The 26928-nt window shown below is 51.6% G+C and overlaps 2 protein-coding genes across 2 annotated transcripts in view; both read right to left on the reverse strand.

Annotated features, from left to right (window-relative positions):
• Positions 1–202: 202 nt before the first annotated feature.
• Positions 203–6971, reverse strand: SRXN1 (sulfiredoxin 1). Its single transcript, XM_003273458.4, has 2 exons — positions 6565–6971; positions 203–2498 (listed from the first exon to the last, which is right to left on the reverse strand). The coding sequence occupies exons 1-2, from the start codon at positions 6844–6846 to the stop codon at positions 2295–2297; spliced, it is 486 nt and encodes a 161-aa protein (XP_003273506.2). The 5' UTR covers positions 6847–6971; the 3' UTR covers positions 203–2294.
• Positions 6972–16355: 9384 nt separating this feature from the next.
• The window catches only part of SCRT2 (scratch family transcriptional repressor 2), a 14031-nt gene continuing 3458 nt past the window's right edge, over positions 16356–26928 (reverse strand). The window contains exon 2 of the mRNA XM_003273457.2: positions 16356–19226. Within this exon, the coding sequence (XP_003273505.2) occupies positions 18436–19226 (791 nt within the window). The 3' untranslated portion in view covers positions 16356–18435. The remainder of the gene's footprint in view (positions 19227–26928) is intronic.

Consider the following 26928-nt stretch of genomic DNA (forward strand, 5'->3'; position numbering starts at 1 on the left):
CACTTAAGCCCGGGAGGTCAAGGCTGCAGTGAGTCATGATCGTGCCACTGCACTCCAGCCTGGGTGACAGGGCATGACCCTGTCTCCAAAAAAAAAAAAAAAAGGAAAAGAAAGTGGGGGTGGGCCCAGCAATCTGGGATTTAGCAAACAAGCTTGAGACCCTGAACCATTGGTCTAAAGGAATTGTACACCCTTTATTTTTAATTAAATAAACTTTTATTTTGGAATGATACTAGACTTACAGAAAAGTTGCAGAGATAGTACAAAGAGCTCCTGTATACCCTTCACCCAGCCTACCTCAAGGTCAACATCTTACATCACCATGGTACATTTGTCAAAACCAAGAGACTGAAATTGGTATATTAACTAAAATTCAGATTTTTTTCAGCTTTCCAGTTTTCCCACTAATGTCCTGTTTTTGTTCCAAGACCCAATCCAGGATGCCACACTGCATTGAGGACACGCTCCCTTTTCAATTCTGTTACTGGTCACCTCAGTCATCTTTCCCGGGGAAAGAGAATGCATGGGAAAAGCTCTTGTCCTTATTATTGAACTGGGGAAACTGAGGCTTAAAAGTGCCAAGTGACCAAGTTCCCTTAGAGGGCAGTGAGAACAAGGCCCGCCTTACTCTGTTCCCCTTCCTCAGGGACTCTTGGTTTTCAGAAGCCCGTCTGGAATGTCCTACCTGACCTAACCCCATACCACCAGTGCAGACAAGGAGGTACCCCTACCACAGTGGGTCCAGCCCATGGAGAGACTCACTTCCTGCCCCAACACCTCTTCCCCTAGACCTTGAGGGCCAGGACAATGTCTTAGTGCCTTCCGACTTGGCAGAGTGAGGCCCCATGAGACAGAGAGAAAGGGGGAAGAGGGAAATACCTTTATCCAAATAAATACCCATCCAAAATTATTTGTGATAGGTGAAAAATGGCCCCAAGCTCTTTGTGGTTCCGCTCATCAAGACATGTAGTCTGTTTCTCATCCCTTGAGTCTGGGCAAAGCCTTGTGATTTGCTCTGACCAAAAGAACTTAGCAGAAGTGACACTGTCCTAGTCCCAGTTCCAGGCCAAGAACTCAAGGAGTCTTTCAGCTTCTACTCTCACTCTCTTTGGAACCCTGAAGCCATCACGTGAATGAGCCTGAGCTAGCCTGCTGGAGAGGCCACATGGAGGAGAACCAAGCAACTCCAGCCAACAGCCTGTCACCTGCCAGGCAAGTGAGTAAGGCTATCCTAGACCATCGAGGCCCAGCTGAGGTAACAGCTGACCTTAGCTCCATGAGGGATCCTAGGTGGGAACAGCAGAGCCGCCCTGTTGAGCCCAGCCCAAATTGCCAACCCATAGGATTGTGGGAAAATAAAGGGTTTGTTTCTAGCTGCCAAGTTTGGGAATAGTTTGTTACACAGCAAACGCTAACTGGTACACAATTCTGCATCTCTCTTGGTAATGGGATCCCAGTTTTATTGCAGGAGGCAGTGTGCCAGTCTCAGTAGATGGAACACGACTGGTCTATTCAGCCATGACAATTCTGTTCCCTGCTGTCTTAGCTTTGTTTGCAGCTAGAGGTGCAATGGTAGCTGGCTCAGGCCAAGGGCATCTAAGTGAAAATATGCAGAGGGAGAGAGCAGGACACAGACTTCTGACGAGGTTTTACTTTCTGATAGAAGGTGACAGGTCCAGCTAGTTTGGCCCTTCCTCTTCCTCCACCCCTCCTTCCTTGAACGCAGACATGATTCTTGGGGATACAGCAGCCATCTTGGGACCATGAAGTAACGAGCACTGAGATTAAGGCAAAAGGATCCAAGATGTGACCCCTACCTTCGTGGAGTTGTTGAACCAATACCATTAGCCACTCATCTCCAGAATCCATGCTATGTGGAAAAACAATCTTCTGTTTGTTTAAACCACTGCAATCAAGGTTTTCCTTTCCTTGCAGCTGAATGTAGTCCATATAAGAGGTTACGTAGACAAAAATGCAGAGGGATCCTTGTCCTTGGGAATTTGGAGCGGGCAGCACGTGGCTCTCCAAGCCCATCTCTGTTCTCATTTCACCTTCTCAGTAATGCTTCAAGGGTAAGGCCATGATCCTATTGTCACAGAGGTGGGAACTGGGGCTCCCACACTGTACAGTGAGTCCAAGGCCTTGTAGCTGGTGAGAGGGGTGCCCAGAGTCAGACCCTCTCACCAGGTGCAAAGAGAATGCACCCCTGCTATCCCTTCTGCACGGCCCAACCTGCTGGAGGCCAGGTGTGTCTTCCGGGCTCTTGAAGGTGGCAGCAGGTGCCAAGGAGGCTGCTACTGCAAGTCTGGTGTGGATGCCCCCAGGTACACCCTTAGGTCTGAGAGAGTGGACTGGACGAGCTTGGCGGGGATGGTCTCTCGCTGCAGCTGCTGGTAGGCCGCGTAGCGGTGGCAGCCCCCGAAGGAGTAGAAGTAGTCACCTCCCTGGGCCCCTTTGATCCAGAGGACATCGATGGGGGGCACGCTGTCTGGGTCCTCCTGGGGAGAAGAGGCACAGAGTCAATGGACATGGTACAAGGCTTGAGAGTTTGTAAAGCAGACTTTGTCCATCTGTGCTGAGCTCCTTATAAGGTGATCACACTGGACTACTGTGAGAGACAACTGTTAATTATCAGGAATTTTGTGAGCTGGTCGACATCACCTTGTAGCTTGAAAATCAGCCATGGGAGAGTATTTACACCAGAGAAATGGACAGATGCTACAAATCAGGGATTTCTCCCACACATGTATCAGTACACCACATGCACACTACCCATCGGGTCCTGTTGTAGACCCTGGGAATACGGTACAGCTGGAATATGACTGAATCAGGCCCTGCCTTCAAGGGCCTCCAGTCTAGTGGGGCAGATGGAATAAGAAGTAAATATTAGAGTGACAAATGCTATAATGACAATAACACAGGTGGCAGGACAGAGATGGGGTCCACAAGGCCTCTCTGAGGTGAGAATGAAGCAGAGTACTTGAAAAGATAGAGAAGTGGGGCCGGGCATGGTGGCTCATGCCTGTAATCCCAGAACTTTGGGAGGCCGAGGCGGGTGGATCACCTGAGGTCAGGAGTTTGAGACCAGCCTGGCCAAAATGGCACAACCCTGTCTCTACTAAAAATACAAAAATTAGCTGGGCATGGTGGTGTACGCCTGTAATCACAGTTACTCAGGAGGCTGAGGCAGGAGAATCGTTTGAACCCAGGAGGCAGAGGTTGCAGTGAGCTGAGATCGCACCATTGCACTCCAGCCTGGGCGATGGAGTGAGACTCCATCTCAAAAAAAAAAAAAAAAAAAAAGAGAGAAGTGGAATAGTTTCGACTAAGAGCCCAACTGCCTGGGTTCAAATCCAGCTCTGCTGCGTAACAGCTCTGTGAGCTTGGGCAATTCATCTTTTTGTGCCTCAGTTGCCCCATCTATCAAATTGAATGGAGATAACAGATCCATCTCATGGAATTTTGGGGTTAAATTAGTTAATATATATAAAGCACTTCAAACCATGCTTGGCACAAGGAAAGTGCTCAGTAATGTTTGCTGTCTATGACCTGAGGGAAGAATGTTGCATGCAAAGGGAACAGCAAACGCAAAGGACCTGAAACCAGAGCACGTTCACCGTGTAGGAGGCACAGCAAGGAGTTCACTAGAGTGGACTCCTGGGCTTGAGGAATGGTCAGAAAGGCCAGCAGGAGCCAGATGGTGCAGGTCTGTTTCTGAGAGCAGCAGGTGGGCCCTGGAGTGTTTGCAACAGGGGAGGGTGACGTGATCTGATGCACATTCTAGAAAGTTGTCACAGGAGAACAGACTTGGCAGGGTGGACAAGGCACAGGGCTGGAAGACAGTGGGGAGGCCTCTGCAGGTATTCAGCAGAAGATGCTGGTCTGGATGATGGTGTGGTGGGGACAGGGAGAGGTAGACAGGTTTGGGACACATTTAGGGGGCAGGTCCGAGGGGTCTGGCAGAAGGGGTGAATCCAAGGACAAGAGAAAAGGGAGAATCTAAGTTGACTTCCTGTTAGGGGCCCGCACAGCCAGGTGGAGAGTGGGTCATCCTCTAAATAGGGAAAGTCTGGGGCAGGATGGGTGCAGGGTAGAGCACTCTGGGGAGACCCCATTAAGTGTGAGCAGCCCGGAAGGCCTCCTGCTGCTGGCCCACAGGTTCTCTCTCATGATTCCACAAATGATTATTCAGCAGTAAGGTGCAGCAGTCACGAGCCTGAGCTCTGGAACCCAGCACACCTGACTTTGGATCTCGGCTCCTCTCCACAGCAGCTGGGGCACACAGCCCTCTGAACACCATTCCTCACCTGTAAACTGGGAATAAAACATCCTAGAGGGCTGCTGATGAAGAGTCAGTGAGCTGATGCCTACTGGGCATTAGTGGAGCACTAAGGAGGGGCAGCCGTGCCAGGCAGGCCTTGTGCTGGGTACTGGAGGCACGATGGTGGATGGCCAGAATGATGGCTCCCAAAGATGTCCACGTCTGAATCCTTCTGAATGTGTTACCTTACATGGAAGAAGGGACTTGGCAGATGGAATTAAGGTAAGGATCTTGAGATGCGGAAATTATCCAAGGTTATCTAGATGGGTCAAATGTCATTATCAGGGTCCTTAAAACTGGAAGAGGAAGTACAGGAAGAGGTCACAGTGATGCGATGTGAGAAGGCCTTGGCCTGATGTTGCTGGCTTTGAAGACAGAGGAAGAGGCCATAAGCCAAGCAGTGTGGGTGGCGTCTGGAAGCTGGGAAAGGTGAGGAAATGGATTCTCCCGTAGAGCCTACAGAAAACAGTGCAGCCCTGCTTGATGTTAGCCCGGTAAGACCCATTTCGGACTTCTGACCATAAATAAATCTGTGTTGTTTTAAGCCATCAACTTTGTGGTAACTTACAGTGGCCCCAGAAAACTAATACAGGTGTACATAAGCAAAGGCAGAGCTGGTTCTGGCCTTCAGAGCCTACGGTTCTAGCATGGAAGGCAGGTGTCTAAACAGGACGTTAAAAGCCAGTGGGCTGTAATCCCAGCACTTTGGGAGGCCAAGGTGGGCAGATCACTTGAGGTCTGGAGTTTCAGACCAGCCTGGCCAACAGGGTGAAACCTCATCTCTACTAAAAATACAAAAACTAGCCAGGCGTGGTGGTGGGCGCCTGTAGTCCCAGCTACTTGGGAGGCTGAGGCAGGAGAATAGCTTGAACCCGGGAGGCGGAGGTTGCAGTGAGCCAAGATCGTGCCACTGCACTCCAGCCTGGGTGACAGAGCGAGGCAACGGCTTAAAAAAAAAAAAAGCCAGTGAGATCAGAGCTATGCAGGTGGGCACGCAGGTGGCTGCAGCTCACAGAAGCTCCTAACCCGGTAGGGATGGTCAGGGAAGATCCTGACACTGAGACAGGAAGACCGAGGAAGAGTGAGAAACAACAAGGCAGAGATAGAAGAGGTTCTCAGCAGGAGAAAAAGCCCAGTGGTGGCACAGGGTGTGCATGGCAGATCCCTTCCCATCTCAGCCAGGCACTGTGCTACTATTGTGGCAACAGACAAGATGGGACAAGGTCCTCGCCCTTGTGGAGTTCACATGAGGTCGGGAAGACAGAAAATAAAATGCAACACAAATAAATGTATAATATAATTTCTGGTGGACATAAGTGGTATCCTGAAAAACATCTCGGGCTAAGGGGAGAGCTAGAGAGGCGAGGGACCCTGACCAAGGGAGATCAAGGAGGCAGAGAGCTGAACCAGGCAGGGGAGCAGGCCCTGTGGTTGTCTGGGGAAGTGGCTCCAGGCAGTGAGGACACTAGTGTAAATACTAGGGCTGAAAGTTATCGGGGGTGGCTGTAGAGGTGCTGGATGGGGCTTAGAGATCTCATGTGCTCACCTTCCAAGGGTCAAGGGGAAGGGGACACAATGTTATGTAGGCCTAACCTGACATCTGTTCTTGCGGGGCCCCCGGCCCAAGTTCCTGCCAGAATCACTCCGGCATTCTTAACACCCTTCCTCAGTGGTGGAGATGACCCTTGACCTCTCCCACTTCCCATTCGGACAAGGGCCTCCCAGCAGATATGACACACCTAGTCCCACTGTCACTGATTGTCACAGCCATGAGAGCCCACGGCTTATCTCCGGGTAGTGCGGTGGCCATGTGCTGGGCAGTGGGGCCCAGGCTGCCTGGGTGTGAATTCCAGCCGTGTCACTTTTTAAGCGCCTGATCTTAGTCAAGCCGCTGAAATCTTCCCTGCTTCAGTTTCTTATCTGCAAAAGAGACACTATCTACCTCCTAGGGTTGGCATAGGAAACTAAGGGACTTCCTGCAGTTCCTGGACCACTGCAAGCACTAGCGTTATAAGCGTTATCATCACTACTTTAATTATCTCGTCCAATTCCCTCCTTGCTCAAGTGAGGAAACACAGGCCCAGAGAGGCCCAGCCACTTGCTCAAGGTCACACAGCAGATGCTGAGCTCCGGCTGAGCCCGGAACCAGTCCATCTCGCTTCCATCGCGGCGACCCCCCTCCTCCGGCAATCTCCCTCCTCCGAAGCCCTCCCTCCGGCTGGCTGGACTCCCCGGGGCCTCACCCGGATCGTGTCCACGAGGCTCTGCACCTTGGCGGGGTCCAGCACTGACGGCAGCGGCCGGATGAGCACGCTCAGCGGCACGTTGTGCACCGCGGCGATGCAGCCCGAGTGGATGCTGCCGCCCTGCGAGCCGCCGCTCGGCCCGGGCCCCTCGGGCGCCCCCCGACCCGCGCCGGCCCTGCCCAGCGCTCCTCCCGCACGCAGCCCCATCGTCGCCGCCACTGTAGCCGCCGCCGCCGCGGGACTCGCCGCCTCCTCCGGCCTTAACTCCGGCCGGGCCATACCATTCCGCGAGGCCGGGTGGGGGGGTCCGGGCCAGGGCAGCGCGCGTTTCTCCCCCGACTCCGCTGTGGTCCGGCCTCAACCCCGCGGTCCCCAGCCCGACTCCGGCTCCGCTCGCCAGATGCGGCCGGACTCGCGCGGGGCTCAGGCTCTCCACCGGGGGGCGCCTCTCGCCTCCCCTCCGCCGCGCGGCGTCCGGGGAGTGGAAACGCCCGGGCGGGCTGACTCAGGGTGAGTTTGCAGGTCGCGGGGCGGGAGGGGCGCGGGTGACTCACCGGCCGGGCTGACTTAGGCCGCGGGGGCGGGGGCGGAGAGCGCGGCGGACCTGCCCAGCTAGGATGAGTCGGCAAAGCTAGCAGTGCGCGGCTGCCCCGCTGCTAGGGTTCCTAGCCAGCGAGGTTATGATCCCCACCAACGGTTCCACTTCCAATCTGGTGCTGGCTGTGTCTGGAGTCGTTCCGAACATTTTGCACGTATATTAACTTATCTAAACCTCAAAACAACCCTGCAAGGAAGGTATGATTGTTATTCCCATTTTACAGAAGAGGAGACTGAGACACAGGTTTAAGTGATTTACCCAAGATCATGGAACTAGTAAATGGCCCAATCCACGTTCAAATCCAGGTAGTCTGGCTCCAGAGTCCGCTCTCTACCCCACCGCTGGCTGCCTTGGTTCAGCAACAGTGACTGTCACACGGAGCCCTCAGGAATCGCGCTGACAATGTGTGGGCCCTGCCTTCAAGTTCCACACTGTCTGTTTGTGTCATTACAACACTACTGGAAGTAGGTGCAGTTATAGACCCGCTGTTCAAGGTCAGCTGAAATGAAAGTCAGGTCATACGAGTCCAAACTGTGGGGCCACTTAACCACCAACTCCAAGCAGGAAGGTGGACCATCCCAGACTTGGTTGAAGACAAGCATGTCTGGTTTGCTTGTCTTCCTTCTCAACCTGAATGGCACGAACATGGAGGAATGCATACTTACCCTGCCAGCAGGAGAAAACTCGAGACGATGGAGGGAGCCAGGAGTTTCTACTTTGCCTTCCACCAGTTGCTGACACTTTCTGAACCCTGTCTGTAAAATGAAGTAATGCTGCCCGTCACTCAAAGTTGTGTGAATTGAGAGTGTGCTCATAGTGCTCTGTGAATTGCATAACATCCATTTTGCTGTTGAAGATCATTTATTTTGGGTTCTTAGTCTCTCACAAAACCTTAGAACACTGAGACCAAGACTTGAGCCTTTCCCTTTTGAAACATAATTCCCGTGCGCACCTAAATGATACTTTATTTCAAGAAGTAGAACTGACACCCACACCTCAGCCCCAGAATTATTAAGAATTAGAGAATTTCATCAAGAGGGAAGTTATCCCTTCTAAAACATCTTCCTCATTACAGGAAGTAAGAATGGCAGGATAACAGTTTCTAGAGTGGAAAAGTGGAGCTCTGGCCTGATTCTTTCATCATGTTGTACCCAGGGAGGCCTCATTTCCTGGTATCAAATTCTCTGTGTTAAGATATCTATGGCCCAATTCAAAATGGCTTAAGCAATAAGAAGGTTTGTTTTCTCACGTAATAAGATGTTTGGAGGTAGGTATGTCCAAGGTTGGTAAAGAGGCAGTTGAACAATGTGACCAAAGACTCCAGTTCTGGCTGGGCGCGGTGGCTCACACCTGTAATCTCAGCACTTTGGAAGGCTGAGGCAGGCGAATCACTTGAGGCCAGGAGTTCGAGACCAGCCTAGCCATCATAGTGAAACCCTGTCTCTACCAAAAGTACAAAAATTAGGCAGGCATGGTGGCGCACACCTGTAGTCCCAGTTACTCCAGAGGCTGAGACGGGAGAATCGTTTGAAACCGAGAGGCGGAGGTTGCTGTGAGCTGAGATCATGCCATTGCACTACAGCCTGGGTGACAGAGCGAGACTCTGTCTGAGAAAAAAAAAAAAAAGACCCTGGTTCTGTCTATCCTTTTGTGCCAGCATCCTCAGTGTTCTGTTATCCTGCGGTGTGCCCCTTATGGTCCCAAGATGGCTACTGTAGCTCAAACCATCACATCATTACATGCGAATGTCTGCAAGTGGAAGTTAGGACATCCCTTCGAGCCCCTCTTTAAGAGTGAAGAAACCTTTCCTGGCTGGATGCAGTGGCTCACACCTTCTGACCTTCCACTCCTCGAGCCCTGAAGTCCACTCTAGGCACACTGGCCTCCTTGCTGTGCCTCCTCCACAGCGAATGTGTCCTGGCCTCAGGCCCTTTACATTTGCTGTTCCTTCTGCATGGAACGCTCTTCCCTCAGGTCATACACAACATACATTACTGAGTGCTTTCCATGTGCCTAGCATGGTTTGATGCGCTTTACATATATTAACTCATGGAACCCAACAGCTTTATGAGACGAGTCTGTCATCTCCATCCCCATTTGATAGATGGGGCATCCCTGTGGGAGCTCTGCCCATACATTCCAGAGGCGCTGGGCCATTCACTAATGGGGGCAGGAGCCAGTGAGTAAATGCCAGTCTTCTACTGTCACAAGTGGACGATTCAGAGAGGTGTTCTAGACCATTCAGATCTTTCTGGAACATTCTCAGAGACCAGAAGTACTCAGCCCTATTGCTACAACTGACTTCACCAACACACCCTTTGTCCCATTCCTCCCACCCCTTACTTCTGCTTCCAGGGATCACCTCCCACATAAACGACTTACACTCAAGTCTCAGACTTGCTATCAGGGAACCAAAACTAAAACAAAAGGGAAACTTGATACTGGGTCATCCCCTATAGTTCTGTACTTTGCCTGGGTTAAAATTGCACTATTTTATTAGATGTGTGACCTTGGGCCAGTCACCTGTCTGTGCCTGTTTCGTAATCTGCAAAATGGACATAATGTCACCTAATTCACAGGGATGTTGGAAGAATGAAGAGAGATGATGTTAGGTGAGGTCCTTAAAACAGTGCACAACACATTATAAGTGCTCAATAAATGTTTGCTGTTTGATTGCATTTTAAATTATAACAGAGCTTGAAAGTCTCTCCGTGTCTTCACTTTCAGACTAGTCTTGATGTATTAGTCAAGACTTTTGTTTGCAAGTGACAGAAAGCCAATGTGAATTAACTTAATGAAAATGGGGATGCTTGGCTATTCCCTTGACTGAGGTGAAGCCGAGCCTCAGGGGAAAGTAAGTTGAGAGATTTCTTTTCTCTGCCTTCACTCAGCAGAGGGATTATCTCTACATGTCAGGAACATGACTGTCAACAGCGATGATATTTGGCTTTAAATAAAGGAAACCTGACAAGAGAGACTTAATACAACTTAAAGTGTTTCCTTTTTTTTAAAAAAAAGTCGAGGTAGGAAGTCCATGGCTGGGATGGCTGCTCCATGGTCACTAGTGGCATAGGCCCTTTCTATCTTTCTGCTCCATCATTTTCGAGCCGAGTTTTCATTCTCAGGGTCACCTCCTATTCAAGATTGCTGCTGAAGTGCCAGCCATCTCATCCAAATTCCACCTTGGAAAGAGGTGGAGAAATGGAAAGGCAAAGGATATGACCCTTCTCCCTTTTAGGATGCTATCTCAGAAGTTTTGTATAACACTTCCCTTTGCATGTCATTGACTAGAAATTGGTCACATGGCTACCCCTGGCTGCAAGGGCAGCTGGATATGTTGTCTTCAGCCGTAGCGGTAATGTGCTCAGCTAAAATTGGAGTTCTCTTACTAAGGAAGAATAGAGATTGATAAGTAGCTAGCAATCGGGGCCACAGCTCTCAAGTTACAGGCCTTATGGCACAGAGAGAGGGAGAGAGAGAAAATTCCCAAGTTCTAGTCAGATGCCTACATATGAACAAACCAGCTATGGCATTGGGGAACACAGAATTTCTTAAAAGCATAAGCCACCATTATTTATTATAATGACTTAAAGGTATGGAGTTCATTTAAAGATAATTACTGGTCACCTGCTACTGGCTAGGCTAGACCCATGGGATTTAGTGATCAGCAAAAAGACACTACCAATCTCTGCATTATGAGGCTTACAGTGTAGTGGAGGATTCAGATAATGACCAAACACTCACACTGGTTAATGGAAAGTATACATTGATAGTAGGTGCTGCAAAAGAATGGCATGTGGTTCTGAGGAAGTGTTTTAGTCCTTTTGGCTGCCATAGCAATACCATAGACTGGGTGGCTTATAAACAACAGAAATTTATTTCTTACAGTTTTAGGGGCTGAGAAATCCAAGATCTAGGTGACTTTGTATCTCCCCAACATTCATATGTTGAAATCCCAACCTCCAGGTGATGGTGTTGGGAGGTGGGCCTTTGGGAAGTGATTATGTCACGGGGTTCATGGGGGTAGAGCCCTCATGAATGAGATTAGTGTCCTTTTTCTTTCTTTTGAGACAGGGTCTCACTTCGTCACCCAGGCTGGAGTGCAGTGGAACTGTAAAGAAAACTTCAAATTTTTAAAATCAGGAACCTGATAATAACTAAGGAATCCTGAACAGAGTGTTGGTAGAAATACAGATGAAAAAGGCCATTTGGATGAGGAAATGAGGAAGATATTATTGGACAATGGAAAAAAGGCCATCTTGTTATAAAATGGCAAAGAACTTGACTGATTATGTCCATGTTCTAGTGTTTTATAGGAGGTAAAACTTGTGAATAATGAAATGGGATATTTAGCTAAAGCTATTTCTAAGCAAAGTGTTGAAGCTGTGGCTTGGCTCCTCCTGACTGCTTACAGTAAAATATAAGCAGAAAGAAATGAGTTAAAGATGTGAATTTTAAGCAAATAGGAAGCAAAATGTAAAGATTTGAAAAATTTTCAGCCTATCCATATTGCAAAGAATGAGAAAGAATGTTTGGGAGAAAACACCATAGTCTCCATAAGGAGACTGTAATGGTTATGAACTTAATCAGCCATCCCAGCAGGAAAACTGCCATCTTGAATTGAAGGGGAAGGAGACGGGAAGGGATGAAGGAAGGCTGTTTGACTTCTTGGATTTTTCAGGACAAGACCAGAATGCAAACTATTCTTCAAGACAAGGGAAGAATGACCCTGAAGGCAATTCAGAGATCATCAAGGCTATCTCCTTGCTTTCAAAAGTCGGGGGCATTGCGTTGCGTTAGAGGGCCTCTGTCCAAAGCCATGGAGGAAGAGCTGCCCAGAGCTGTTGGCGTGGGACTACCCAGAGCCCTGGGAACATGACCTCTGCTGGATAGAGCTGGAGGGACAGGACCACCACCCCAGAAGGTACAGAGGGTGGGACCACCACCATCGTGGATCTGGAAGGCTGCCTTAGTGGCCTGGAAGCAGAGCATTTAATGAACTAAAAATGATTTTTCTTGAGCCTTAAGATCTCCTGGAGTTTGCCTTGTAGTTTGGATGTAATTTGGATCTGCTATTCCTTTCTTCTTTCCTGTTTCTCCCTTTTGGAATGGTCTATCCTATGCCTGTCTCACTATTGTATTTTGGAAGCAGATAACTTGCTTGATTTCACAGGCTCACAGCTGGAGAACAATTTGCCCCAGGATGCATCACACCTTGAGTCTCGGCCATATCTTAGATGATGCTTAGATAATAAAACTTTGGATTTTAGACTTCAGAGTTAATGCTGGAATGAGTTAAGACTTTTGGGGCTGTTGGGATGTAAGGAATGAATGTATTTTGCATTTGAGAAGGATGTGAATTTGGTGGGGGATGGGGATGGAGGCAGAATGCTATAGACTGAATGTTTGTGTTCCTCCAAAATTCATGTTAAAATCCTAACCCCCAATATGATGGTATTAGGAGGTGGGCTTTTGGGAGGTGACTAGGTCATGAAGGCAGAGCCCTAATTAATGCAATTAGTGACTTTATAAAAGAGATCCCGGAGAGCTCCCTCACCCCTTCTACCATGTGAGGACACGATGAGAAGATGGTGGAACCAGGAATCAGGTCCTTACCAGACGTTGAATCTGCTGGCCCTTGGATCTAGGACTTCTCAGTCTCCAGAACTGTGTGAAATACATTTCTGTTGTTTATAAACCACCTAGTCTATGGTAATTTGTTACAGCAGCCTACACGGACTAAGACAGCCATGATCTGATCTGCATTTTCGAAAGATCCCTGTGGCTGCTGTGGATAGAGGGAGGGAGGCCAGGGAGGCAGAATGGATCCAGGGAGACCAGGGAGATGGCTGGTACAGTTGTCTAGATAAGAGATGATGGTGGCTCTGGACCAAGGTGGAGACTGAGAAGATGGAGAGGAAAAATTGACAGGACCTGGTGGATTGGGTGGTAGGGTGGGGAGACAGAGGTGAGAGAGATGACCTCTGGGTTTTGTGACTGCAGGACTAGATGGGTGCTGGTGTCATTCACACAGGTGGGATGCCCCAGAGGAGAAGCAAATCACGGCTTCAGACCTGGGCTGGTCTCTGGTGCTTTTGGGATATTCAAGTGGAGGTGGCCTGTAGGCTGATGCAGATTTGCAGCTCAGAGAGGAGGCTGGAATTGAAAATGTTAGTGTATGGGTCATCTCATATAGGTAGAAATTGAACCCACAGGTGTAATTAGATTGCTTTAGGAGCGTATACAGGAACAGAAAGTGGGTTCCGTCCTTAGGTATAGGTGAGTGAGTCTGCAAAGCTGCTAGGTGGAGCAGCCAGACGAGTAAGAGAACCAGGCAGTCATGTCATGTCATGGAGGTCTCGAAGCTCTTTGAGGATGTTGTAAAAAGCAGACTGGATCCATCTGCCAGTTGAGGTACTTTGGACTGCAGATAACAGGAACCTGATTCAACTGACTGAAACAATAAACTCATGTCTTCAGGTATGTTCAAGTAAACAGAAGTCCACAGGCAGCAAGCAGCATGAGTGGGGTTCAGGGTGGTTTTTTCATTGGCTCCCTGATGTCATAAAGGATACAGGCTTTTTCCATGTCCCTGCATTGCCATCTGTGGTGTGGGCTTCATGTTAAGGCCAGTTCATTTCATGGTCACAAGATGACATTTTTCTCTGTTCACATTTGAGGGGAAGAGGAACTGGACTTCCTTTCCTTTTAAGAAAAGGAAGCAGCAAAGTTTTCCATACCCTTCCAGCAACCCTCTCCTTAAGTCTCATTGGCCAGAATTGGGTCATGTGCCCATTTCTGAACCATGGGAGATGTTAGTATTCTTAGACCAGTAAAGACTACCTCTTAACCTGATGTTCAGTCCCCAGATTACATGGTTGCTAATCCAGGAGAGAGGGGTGGGGTGGAATGGTTATTGGACCCATATAACTGGGCTGGATATGGCTGATGGAGACCCAGCATTCTTTCCCATCTCCCTCTGGGGTGCCTTCTAGATTGCATAGTTGGAGAGTTAAAAACTCTATTTCTCAGATCTCTTTGCAGCAAAGATACTAACAGGGAATTAAGTTCTACCAGTTAGATGTACTTTCATGAGATATGGATGGCAGAGGTGGGCCGGGGCCATCTTCCTACTGTTTTGACTCTTGCTACTGTCAAGATCGTCTTGGAGGTGTTAAGATTTTCTGTAGCAGTGTTCCAGCATTGTGCCACCAGCACAGTGGGAGACAGGAGATAGTTATAGAGGCAGTGGCAAGGGCCTGCTGATCCCTGGATTGCACCTATGATGCGGTGTTCTTCATCTCAGTAGTTCCAGTGTACCCTATTGACCACCACCAACCCCCACTCCGCACCCTCCCCCACCACTGACTGTGGAAGAGGCAGGTGCTGTCTCAGTGGCAGCAGTTCTGCAGTGGGATTCTGGGGTCCAGCAGATGGCTCACTTCAGCCCTTCCACAAATTTTGTCAGCAACCAATTATTGAAGTATTAAATCCTTTTTCCTTCAAAGGAATTTAATACATGTTTATAAAATCCTGTCTAGAGTGGTTTCTGTTCCTGGCACCTAAAACAAACATAATGGATCCAACAGCCAGTCATGGGCAGTGTATGTGGGTGGTTAAGGGATGCAGCAGGTGCCTGGGTTTCTCAAAGCCCCACTGGCGAGGCGGGCAGATCACTTGAGGCAAGGAGTTCAAGACCAGCCTGGCCAACATGGCGAAAACCTGTCTCTACTAAAAATACAAAAATTGGCTGTACGCGGGGGCTCACACCTGTAATCCCAGCACTTGGAGAGGCCAAGGCGGGCGGATCACAAGCTCAAGATCAAGAGATTGAGACAATCCTGGCCAACATGGTGAAACCCTGTCTCTACTAAAAATAGAAAAATTAGCTGGACATGGTGGCACATGCCTGTAGTCCCAGCTACTCAGGAGGCTGAGGCAGGAGAATTGCCTGAACCCAGGAGGCGGAGGATGCAGTGAGCCAAGATCACGCCACTGCAGCCTGGCAACAGAGCAAGACTCCATCTCAAAAAAAAAAAAAAAAAAAAAAAAATTAGCCGGGCGTGGTGGCACATGCCTGTAATCCCAGCTACTTGGGAGGCTGAGGCAGGAGAACTGCTTGAACCCAGAAGGCAGAAGTTGCAGTGAGCTGAGATAGCGTCACTGCACTCCAGCTTGGGCGACAGAGCAAGAATCTGTCTCAAAAAAACAAACAAGAAACCATTGGAGATTTTGCAGAGTTGGGGGGAGGTTCCCACAACTGCTGTTGTTGTTGAAAACAGCTAGCACGTTGCTCAGGATGCAGCTGCTTGTCCAGAGGTGTGTGAAGGGAAGGTGGACAGGCACCAGGGAGACAGTCTACAAACTGGGTGCTCTGCTTACACAGGAGGAAACTGACAAAGAGGCCCCAGAGGAGGCAGATTCTAGCCTACAGCTTCCCCATCCCATTCCCCGGCATCCATCCCTCAAAGCATGCAGGTTATGCTTCTTGGTAAGTCTGAGTTGAGGGTAGGTGGCAGGGGTTGGTGGTCCCCAGTGAAGTTTTTAGTAAGGTGAGACAGATTTGTATTTTGAAGGATCACTAAGGCAGCTATCGAGGATGATAGATTGGTGTTGCCTTGAACACTTTTGGTGACAGGTAGCTCAGAAGCTCTAGGGGCAAGTCACTGTTTTTGGACAACTTTGCCAGCTGAGCCAAAGTCAACCTTTTTGCCTGCTTCCACTCACTGAATATGTGACCATTTATGTCTGGGCAGAGCAGTAGGGGGTGAACTGGGGAAGATTATAGGGGTTGTAAACTGGCTGTCAACAGACACATGTGGACCACAGTTGTAACTGTTTGGTAGGTGTAGTTAATTTGAATCCTATTTCTCTAAGGTGAGACACACTCTTTCCAATTAGTCACAGGCTTCACCTTCCCTAATGTCTTAAGGCAACTGCCTTCACTCACGTTATTAATCTGGTTTTTAAACCCTTATTTGAGGAATATTAAGGATTGAGGATGCCTGAGAACTTGTAAATGCCAAGGGACCCTTGGGGCTGTGTGACCCTTGGTGGCAGCTACAGGCTGGTCAGGCTACAGAGAGGAAAATGGAGTGGAAAAATACTGTCTCTCAGATGCCCTCCCCTTCTTCTCATTCCCCACTTCATCCCCACCCCTTGCTCCAATCAGAAGGTCTAGAGGCGATGGTGAGTGGCCAAAGTCCCTTTAATATCCCTGAATTGCGTTACAAGTAATACTGCTGGAGGTGGGGAAGGGATGGGGATTTGGGGGTGAGTTGGGATAGGACGGAGGAGGAGCGCCAAGCGCTCATACAAAATATGGCCAAAAGGCTTAGCATGCATGGAAAATTATTGCTGTCAGAAGTTCCTATTTACAGGGTCAACACCCTCCATAATTGCTTCTGCTACCCCTCTCCCTCCCACCATCCCTGCAGCCTCCCTTCCCGCTGGGCCTGGAGCTGAGCAAAGGCCCATTCACCCCTCTGGAGCCCTAGGGAAGTGCCCTTGCTGCAGGGGTGCCTCCGGTCTCCCCCCACTTTTGTGGCTAAGAGGAGGGGAGAGGAGAATCTGAGAGTCCAGGACTCCTGCCCCCAAGCTGGGTGCAGAGCAATGGGGCAGAGGCGTGTGCTTAAAGCGGAGGGGGCCAGGGCCCGTGCGCGTGGAGGTGTGTGCTTCGGTCCTCGCCCGGGCATGCAAAAGCGCAGCGGAGGAGGTAGTGGCGGCCAACGGGCGGGTGGCTGGCAGCCCGGCCCCTCTGTCCGGGAGAGTTGCATAGACATGGCCGGGAGAGAGCGCCCCTCCCGGGGAGCAGGCCAGAGGCCCCAGCGGGTCCGGGGCTCAGTCGGTCCCTGGAACCTGGGGTCCCTCGGCAAGAGGAATAAACAGGAAACAAATCGAGGAGGCTCCTCTCTCCGGGCCACCTGGAGTGGCAGGGGAAGGTTCAGGAAGGTGGGGACCTGCCCCACGCCTGGACCTCCTGATGCTCCCTCACCCCCCCAGTTAAGGGTCAGCAAGCTGCCCCCCCATTCTCGAGTCCCCTTCCTTAGCGAGTGCAGGCTCTGAAGAGGGTGGGTTTCTCCCGAGACGCGGGGGTGTGTGTGGTGGGGGCAGCCCTCTGTGGCCTGTGCTGTACCTCTCCTTGCCTGGCTTCCTGACCTCCCAGTCCAGCTGGGGAAGCCAGACTGTCCCTGGGTGAGGCCAAGAGATTAAATAGAATAATAAATAGATAAATAAATAAATACACAAATAAATAACTGGAAGGACCCAGTCGGATGGGGGAAGGGCATTGGCGAGGTGCTCCAGACCTCCCCCCAACAAGTAAGGAAGGGGATCTGTGGCCCTGGGGATGGGGGAAAGTGCTCAGAGAATCTGGGGGTAGGGCAGCTCCAGACTGTGGAAGCCCAGGTTGTGCCGGGGTGAGAGAGGGGTTACATTAGGAGGCAGGGCCCTGAAGTGCCCCTCAAGCCCCCTCCAGATTAGGTAGACTCAGAGAGGTGAGAGCTGCTAGAGAGGTGAGGGGAGCTGGAGCTGGGGCTGGGAGTGGGTAATGAGATCCCCATGGACTGAAGAGAGTAGGAAATGTGTGTGGGAGTGGGGTGTGTGTGTGTGTGTGTGTGTGTGTGAATGGCCGGACCTAAGGCCTGAGCATGTATGGGATCAGGGACAGATTGGAGACTTCAAGAAGGGTGAAGATTAGATCCCCAGATGGACACACTCTGGGAGATTCAGCAGAGGCCAGAAGGCTGGTCTGGGGTTGGATTGTGGTCTCAGGGCGGCACGGCCTGCGACCAGGTATGGATGGGGAAACTGAGGAAGGTATGGGCGTCAAGGGTATAGGTTTGAGGCTTTCATTGGGGGCTCCAATAGAGGAATGGTCAGAGAGATTCAGCTGAGAAGCGAGAGAAAAGATCTAGAAGTTAGAAGAGCAGCGCGGGGTCTGGGAGGGAGAAATTTCCGGCTCTGGGGCGCGGGAGAGGTGCGGACCTGGTGCCTGAGTTGGGAGCCTTGAAGGCGCGGACAGGGGGTCAAGGTCCGAGGGATGGCCGGAAAGGATGAAGTGGGTCGGGGGACGCTTGGGAAGACGGTGCTGGAAGTGAGTCATGGGTTTGGGGACTGGAGAGAAAAGTTCCGGGCCGGGCCGGGGGTCCCCACGAGAGGGTCATGGGCAGGGAAACGCAGCCGGGGGTGGGCGAGGGCGCTGCGGGCGCAGGTAGGGGGCCCGGGGCGCTTGGAGAGCGAGTTCCGGGCGCGCAGGCGAGGCGGAAGGCTCAGCTGGCCGGGCCGGCGGGGGTCGGCGGGGGTGGCTCGGCCCCCTTGACGCAGGCTGCCTCGCAGTGCTTGTGGAGGTAGGACTTGAGCGCGAAGCTCTTGTCGCACTGGCGGCAGCGGTAATGCTTGAAGGCCGAGTGCGTCTGCATGTGCGCGCGCAGGTTGGAGCGGTCGGCGAAGGCCTTGCCGCAGTGCGCGCAGCCGAACGGCTTCTCGCCGGTGTGCGAGCGCATGTGGCCCTGCAGCAGCCAGGGCCGCGAGAAGGCCTTGCCGCACACGCCGCACTTGTGGCGCAGGTTGTGCGTGAGCACGTGCATGGCGAGCGCGGGCATGGACACGTAGGCCTTGCCGCACGTCGGGCACTTGCGCGCCAGCTGGCTGTCCAGGCTGCGGTGCGTCTGCTTGTGGCGGCTCAGGTTCGACGACGTGGCGTAGGTCTTGCCGCACTCGGCGCACGCGTGCCGGTGCCCGCCGCCCGCCTGCGTCCCTGCGCGCCCCGCGCGTCCCCCGGCACTCCCCGCGTCTCCCGAGCCCCCCGCGTCCCCGCCGCCCCCGCCCCGCCGCCGCCGCGAGCGCCCGTCCGAGATGAAGAAGGCGTCCATGGAGTAGCTGTCGGTCACGGCCGCCTCCCCTCGAAAGTAGCGCGCCGACAGGCTCGACTGCGGGCTCTCGGGGTCGCTGTACTCCTCCGGCGCCGCCGGCGGGTACGCGGGCTCGGCCGGGGCCAGCTCCAGGCCCGGCTTCTGGTCCGCATCGTAGCTGCTCGGGGGCAGGCAGTGCGGGGCGTACCCTGGCGGGGGCGAGAAGTGGAGGGGCGGTGAGAAGAGGCGCCGAAGAGGGTTTCCCGCTTTAAGCAGGTCACCCTTTGCGCCCTCCAGCTTGACGCCCCTGTGGCAGCTCCGACAGCGCTGGTCTCCGACCTGCACCTCAGCAATTCATGTCAGGCAGCCTGGGTTCAATTCCTTCCTCCATCGACTGCAGTGCAAATAGCCGCCACCCCATCCCACGGAGCATGGGGCCAGCACGGTTGTACAGAGCGTACCTTCACTATCAAGTGCTCACAACCACGGAGTGATGGTCTTATTATAATACCCACTCTACAGGTAGAGAAACTGAGGCACAGAGAGATGCTGCAGTTTGACCTTACGGTCAGTAAGTGATGGAGCCCTTGCCAGTGTGAGTGACCCTGAAGTCCATGCTCTCTCTATTCCAACAACATTCTGCCATTGCAGTCCTGTAACTTCTCTGGATCTCAATTTTCTCATCTGCAAAATGGAACTTGTGATTGGACACCTTCCAGGGTCGTTGGAAGGACTGAGTAAAGTGACGATAATAAACGTGTATTAAGCTCTTACTGTTTGCCAGACTGCCTCGGTGCTTTACACATGTTAACTCTAATCGTCACAGACCCAAGGAAGTCGGCACTATTGTAATCCCCATTTTATGTGTAACGAAATCAACAAAGGGGGGGGGAGCATACAGTAATTGCTATATAAATGTTAGCTATTATAATTATGCTTTTTACTTGCTTGGAGATAGTCTCCTCCCCCACCACACTGTGAGCTCCCCAGGGTTGGATCTGTGTGCACAGCACATGCCTGGCTCAAAGTAGGTGTGCGATGAATAGATGTGGCACGAAGGAATCACAATCCAGTTAGACCCCCCTGCCAGGGTTGCTGGAGCATTTAAGAGGGGTCAAGTGTGTGGCATGTAATAGGTGCTACAGAAAGGGGACTTACTCGCACCTGCTCCCAAGCCTGCTCCTCTAGAAGTCCTCGGGAGTCCCCAGTGAGAATTCCCCTCCTCCTCCTCCTCCCACTTAGCTGGAGTTGGACCAGGAATCCTGTCTGCCAAGGGTTTGAGTGATTGGTGGGTGGGCAGGCTGGGGTCTCCCAGGGGATTCCATAGGGGGTTCTCATGGGCAGGGGCCATTCTGATTTGCCTCTGCGTCCCATGGCCTAGGCTGGTCCTAGCACCTTCCCTGGGACCCTGGGGGCTGGGCTCCCTGGAGAGTTTCTGGCAGACAAACTTCATCCTGGCACTTGATGGGCAAGTGATTCCATTGTTCTGTGATTCCACAGAACAATGAAGGTTAGGTCCCTTTTGGAGGTTTCCCAGCTGAGGAGTGGGATTTGACCTGGTGACCCCTGAGACCTGTAACCACTCCTTCCCTCCTCCCCGTAGCCCCCTTCACTGAAGTGAGCAGGTGGAAGAGGGTTTTGTAAGGGGAAACAGGATTCAAGATGTTCAGACTTTTAGCTGGGTACTCTGGTCAGCTTTCATTCCCCACACAGCCTGGCTGATTCAGCCTCCAGGCCTTTGCCTCTCATCTGGTGTTTGGGATGGACACAGGGTGAAGTCTGTGTGCCCCTGAAGGCAAGGGTGTGCCCTTATTTTTACCTCTGTCCCTTCAGCAGCCAGCACAGGGCCCTCTGCACACAGAAGTGATTGTGGATTATGGAAGTGGATGACTCAGTAGGGGGAGGCTCTGTGGTCGGATGTAAAGGGGGATAGTGATAGTGGCAATTTTTTAATCTGGGGAGAGGAGATGCCCAGCCTCTCCGCACCCTATGTCTCCCGTCCCATCTGCCTCTGGTCTGGAGGTCCCCCTGCTTCCCACTCCAGGAACCAGGCCTGGTACTCAAGTCCCGGAACGTTCATGAGTGTTGTTTCGGACTGAGTTAAATACCTGTCAGGCGCTCCCAGACCGCCCTCCTTCTCCTTCTGTATTTTCTCATGTTGTAATTCCTGGTGATGATAATAATAGCTAATATTCATGGAGCACTTACTGTGTGCACCAGGCTGTATGCTAAGTGCTTTGCTCCCATCATCTCACTGAATCATCACAAAACTATTCTCATCAGATAAGGAAACTGAGGGACAGTGTGGTGATGGCACTTGCTCCAGGGATGGAGCAAGGATTGGAATCCACTGCCCCCTTGGTTTCCCACATACTGGGAGGTCCTCCAGGAAGGGGCTGTGGCTGAGCTGTTCACCTCCCATTCCCAGGGCCCTAGCTAGTGGGCACTTAATAAGTATTTGTGGAATGAGTGATGATAATTTGCGAGGCCAGCCTCACTCCCCAGCCTAGCAGGACCCGGTATAGACAGTCCTGTTCAGCTGATCTCCGGGCAGGTCTGCATCTCATGTGGCTGGGGCCATGGAAGGGGAAGGGTGATTTGATTCTCCAACACAGATTCCAGCTGAGTGCTTTTGGGCAGGTTGTGCTTCGGGTCCTTTTTTTTTTTTTTAATGGGATTTATTTGGAGGGGTGACTGATCATGTAACCAGTGCCTTGCATGTTCTATTATTAAAGGATGGCATATTGGATAAGAGTACAACTTTGGTGGCAGACGGCCTGGATTGTTTTGGCTCTACCATTCCCCGTGGTGTGACCTTGGCCAAACGATTTGGCCTCTATGTGACTCTACCGTCTCAGTAAGGGGTCTGCCAGTAAACAGTATATAAACAAATAATAACCAACACTCTCAGAGCACTCCTGTGTCAGGCACTCTTACAAGGGCTTTCCACACATGAATGCATTCTACCCTCATGACGCACAAGGTGGTACCATTTTACAAAAGAGGAAACCAAGGCACAAGGAAGCTAAGTAACACACCTAAGATTGTGCAGCTAATAAGTTAGAGCCAGGATTCCAGCTCAGTGGCTGGCACATTTTAAATCCACCACGAATGTTGGCTGTTATTATGAACAACAATAACAACCTCCCCAGATGGGTTTCTGTGCTGCAGCTTTCTTAGCATCTGCCCCAACACATCTTGCTGCTCCTCTCTGGGCCTCTGTTTCCTCACCCAGGATGTGTAATTTCTATTTCACGTTCTGATGGGAAAATTTCTGGTGCATAGTAGGAGCTCAATCAGTGAACCAGAGCGTTCTCAATGAGGTGCTCTGCCCATGGCGCCCTCTGCTGGTGGCCCTCAGCACTGTTGACTTCACTCCTGTTGCAAGGGGCTCTTTATAAAGAAACAGGGGCGCCTTTAACATAGGCTGCTCATTTGCCTAGGGAGGGATGCAGAATTGTCTTCAGGATAGGAACTGTGAGCCCAGACCAGACACCCAGTCAGTGGATTTTGGCATGGGTTGAGAGCATCCTATGAGAGTTTGTGTGGTCATGTTAGGAGGAAGTGGTTCTAACTTGCTTTGTGACTGTGGCCAGGTTGCTTAACCTTTCTGGGCAGAATCTATACATGAGAAAAATTGACTGGAATGGTCTAAAGACCCTTTCTGCATCATGGCTGAATCAGTCCCTCCATGATGCTGTTTGTCCCCTCCACTCCCCGCTCCTCCAATTCCACCCCCTTTTCCTCAGATTCACAGACATCTCCCTAGGCAACCTTGGGCAAGTTGCTTAACATCTTTCTGCCACACCTGTATAAGGGAGTTCATAATAAGGTTGAATAAATGAATGCATGTAAAGTGCTTAGTACAATGTCTGACACATAATAGCTGCCCTCTCAAGCTGTTATTATTACTGTTGTTGGTAGTATTCCTGCATTTCCTGGTGATATATCCTTCTAATCTGCCAGAGAGTAGGAGATACACATGGGTGTCTTAGGCTGCTGTGTGACCTTGAGCAAACCACCTCACCTCTCTGAGCCTCAACCTTGGAGACTCCTTTAGGACACTAAAAGCCATACTTTAACCTAATGCATGGAACCCAGACAGGTACCTTCCTCTGCCCTAAGGGTGACTATAGAAGGCTGAGATACCTATCCTGCAACTGACAGGCGAGACAGGACTCTTGTTTGGGTTCCCACTGAGATAGGGATGAGCTGGGATTCAGAGAAAAGAGAATCTCAGATGAGATCTCTCATCCTGGCCCTTGAATTCAGACCCTAGCCGTGTGACCCTGGGTCAGTCGCATAACTTATCTGGGCTGAAATCCTCCATTTGTGGAATGTGGACCAGAGCAACCCCTGTCATGCAGGGATATGGGGAGGGCCCAGAAATACTTTGGAGATGTGCACATGTCATCTGGAAATGACTTTGGTTTTCCCTGCCCAAGAGTCTTGATATTTTAGACTGAAGGTCCAGAATCTGTCTTTTTAAAAATCCGTACTCAAAGGAGTGGTGAAAGGGAAATTTATGAGAACTAAGGTGCTGGGCCCTCTGCAGACACTGTCTCATTTAGCTGCCTGACCCCCTGGGGGGATGGAGGGGGATCTGTAACAAATACTACTACTGCTACTGCTGGTGCTTCCAACTAGCACCAGCCTCCCTGTGAGCCAGACATTGCCCTGTGCCCAGAGGCCCAGAGAGGGGAGAGGATTTGCCCAAGGTCACTGAGAGGGAGGCGGCAGGTTTGAAACCCTCCAAGGCCTGTGTTTTTTCCAAAACACCAGAGAGGGCATGGATACTTGCTGGGGAAGAGATCTTCAATTGGTAGGGGAAGGGGTGGTGGGTTTCCTCAAACACTCCCATCTAGTTAGCCTGTGGTGGGGTGGGTGGGGGCATGGGGTGGTGGGGGCATGGAAAAGCTGTTGTGGAAAATGCTTCAGCCTCTAGTAAATATTTGTAAATCATACTTAATAACAGTAATGCCTATCACTTACTGAGCACTTACTTGGTGCAAGGCACCCTGCTAAATGCTTTGTGCACGTTAGCTCATGTCTAAGGTCACTTGCCTCCATGCCCTTGTTCTGCAGAAGCTGAAGCCCAGACAAAGGCCTTGACCCACCTCAGGTCACAAAACAAGTTCTCATCAGAGCTGGGTTGGCCTCCTTTTCTTTCTTTTTTTCAGTCCAGGACTCCTTTCCCCAGTCTCTCCCAGACTCCCAAGGTGCCAAACTTTCTCCAGGGAGCTCCTAGCCTCAGCCTCACCTCTCTGTCCTAAAATGGGCAGAAAAAGACAGGGGCCTGGTGGTGGGCCAGCTTCCCAGGCGGCCCACTTTCCTGAGGAGGGCTGGGCCCTGCTGGGTGGTGGGGGCTGGAGGGGCTGCTGTATGGGTATATTTAGAGCTGCTTCTTGCTGTGCCAGGGCCTCGGGCCTCGAGAATCAGCTCCAGCCAGCTGAGCAGAAAGCCAGGTCTGTCAGCAGCAAAGCGGGATAAAAATAGTTTCTCCTGTCTGCTCACAGAGCTGGGCAAAGGGGCTGGGTACCTCCCCCTCCCCTTATTATAGCATCTTTGTTAGCGGTTCCCTGGGCACTGGACCAGAAATGACACCCACCTCCTCCAAAGGCCTGGCAGCTGGTACATCTGCCCACGGGGAGGAGGTCCCTGAGCCCAAATGAGCAGGGGACAGAGTGAGGTCTGGCCCAACATGACCAACGCTGCACGGCTTGGGGCTGATGCCCACTGACCCAGGCCCAAGGAACTTCGAGAGAATTTCAAGGCTCTTCCCCACCACCCCCACCTCTTGGAATTCCCCATATTCTGGTCTTTCCTGACTGTGACCCAATTCCTGTGGCCTACAGGGAGGTCCAGAGCTCTGCAGGAATCAATAGGAAAGATTTTTCAGGGGGATATGGAGATGAGAGTGAGTGGCTCAGGGTCTTCAGTTGCCCAGCCTGGTTCGTGGAGTTGCCTCCCGCTCCCTCAGGGGGATCTCCAATGGGCCCTTTCTGGGCCTCCTTCCGGAGGCAGGGTATGTTGCACAGTGCTCCTCCTCTTCTCCTGGCCTCCTGCTTTCTGCTCTGCCCCCTCTCTCTCTAGAAGGGTGCACTCAGAGGGCCCATTCCAAACCCCTCCCTGTCCAAAGGCTGGCCTGGCAGTAGACTCTTCACTTCACGGGAGTCCACAGCTGGGAAAGAGACCAAGAGGCCCGAGGGACCCCATCTCTCCCAGGCAGAGGGCCTCCAGGCTGTGGGGGCCCCTAAAACCTGTGGATGTGGCACCCACTAGGGAGGTGTGACAGGGTGCACCATTTATGCTCTTGTGACTTTGGGCAAGTCATGGCCTCTCTGTGACCTCAGTTTTGCCTCTGTAGGTTGGAGTGAATCCTCCCCTGCCCCCACCCCCCTCACCGCCCTTTGCCCACTGTGGATGTGTGTGGCCAGAGAGTGCCTTTGGGATGTGTAGATTGCTATACTGACATAAGGGACTTGGTGTACTCTCCGGCCTTCCTTCAGCAATCAAAGACAGAGACTATCTAAAGTGTGGAAGCTCAGCTCAGGACCCTCACGTCCCTCTCGTAACCCCAGGCTTTAGAGGAAATCAGGGGTTCCCAGATTCCATATCTCACTTGGGCCTCATCATTCCACACTTCCACTGAGCCCTGTTAATTCACAGGGAAATTAGATTTCTGGGTCCCTAGAAGGTCAAAGCTGAAAGAGATCATATTCAACTGTTTGATATTATGAAAGGAAAACGGAGGCTGGGAGGAGAGGGGAGATTAGGCCAAGGCCACACGGAAGGCTAATGGTGAGTCTAAGACTTGAACTCAGCCCAGCCTTGAGAGTGGATCTGGACAATGACCTTGGACTGGAAACTGGGCCTGAATCTTGATTCTGGACCCAGCACTTTGCCCTGGACCTGTTCAGAGATCTTGAAATTTGAAATTGGACATGGATTTGTCCCGGATAGCAGACCTGGACCTATAACCTCAGACACTGACCTTGGACCTAGTCCTTGGGCCTGGTTCTATACCTGAAGTTTGACGTAGGCATTGGACTTGGACCTCAGATCTGTACTTGGATGTCGGACTGAATGTTGGACCTTGACCTAGACTTTGAACCTGGGCCACTGACATGTCTTTAACCTGGACCTTGGACCTGGACCAAGGCCAAGTTACCAGGGAAAGGGGTGGTTAGAGAAGACTCAGATGGGCCTGCTGTGTGTCCATGGGCACCTCCCCAGCCTTCTCTGTGCTCACTCTTCCAAAAGACTGGGGAAGCCCTTTTGCATCGCTGCTCCCCAGAGGAACTTTCTGAGGTGTGGAATGGATGTGTGGCAGCTGGGGACATTGGGCCGGGCTCCCGGGCTTGGCCTGGAGCGACTACCTGGCGCCATCAGAGAGAGTGAGAGGAAGCGGGCGCTGGTTTAATGTGGTCAACTAGATAAGCCCATGGGTAGAAGTAGGAGAGTTTCCTCAGCTTGCTGGGGGAGGCTTAATGTAGCTGCAGAGGGCAGACAACTGCGTTATTGGATTGGCATTGATCCCTCATCTGCCTGGGTTGGATGCACTCTGAGAGGGCATGAGGGCAGGACAGGGCGGGGAGGCAGAGGAAGGGGGGCCTGGCTCCAAGTTGGGGTTCAGAGTTAAGGTGGAGGGGAGGCAGACACTCCAGAAGATATTCTTGGCAGGGGCCCACAGAGACCACTGACATGCATATGGGTGGGCCACCTTCTTTGGGGTGGCTGAGAGTCCCAGCATCATTCAGATGGGGGCCCCGGTCTATGGGGAGGGCCTGGTGGAGTTGGAGGGTGAGGTTAGCAAAGGGTTAGGATGATGTGAGTTGGCGTCTCCCAGAAAGACTGAGTCTGTGCTCAGAATCACCCAGGGGAGAAGAGGGGAAGGGAAAGCAGTGGAGG

The sequence above is a fragment of the Nomascus leucogenys genome, chromosome 13 (assembly GCF_006542625.1).
Source record: "Nomascus leucogenys isolate Asia chromosome 13, Asia_NLE_v1, whole genome shotgun sequence".
In the NCBI taxonomy this organism is placed as follows: domain Eukaryota; kingdom Metazoa; phylum Chordata; class Mammalia; order Primates; family Hylobatidae; genus Nomascus; species Nomascus leucogenys.

Excerpts from the sequence above, each read along its gene's own strand:
- SRXN1 (XM_003273458.4), bottom strand. The coding sequence starts at position 6,846 with ATGGCCCGGCCGGAGTTAAGGCCGGAGGAGGCGGCGAGTCCCGCGGCG. Across the intron at positions 2,499-6,564 it reads GCCTCGTGGACACGATCCGG|GAGGACCCAGACAGCGTGCC; the intron begins GTGAGGCCCCGG and ends TCTTCTCCCCAG.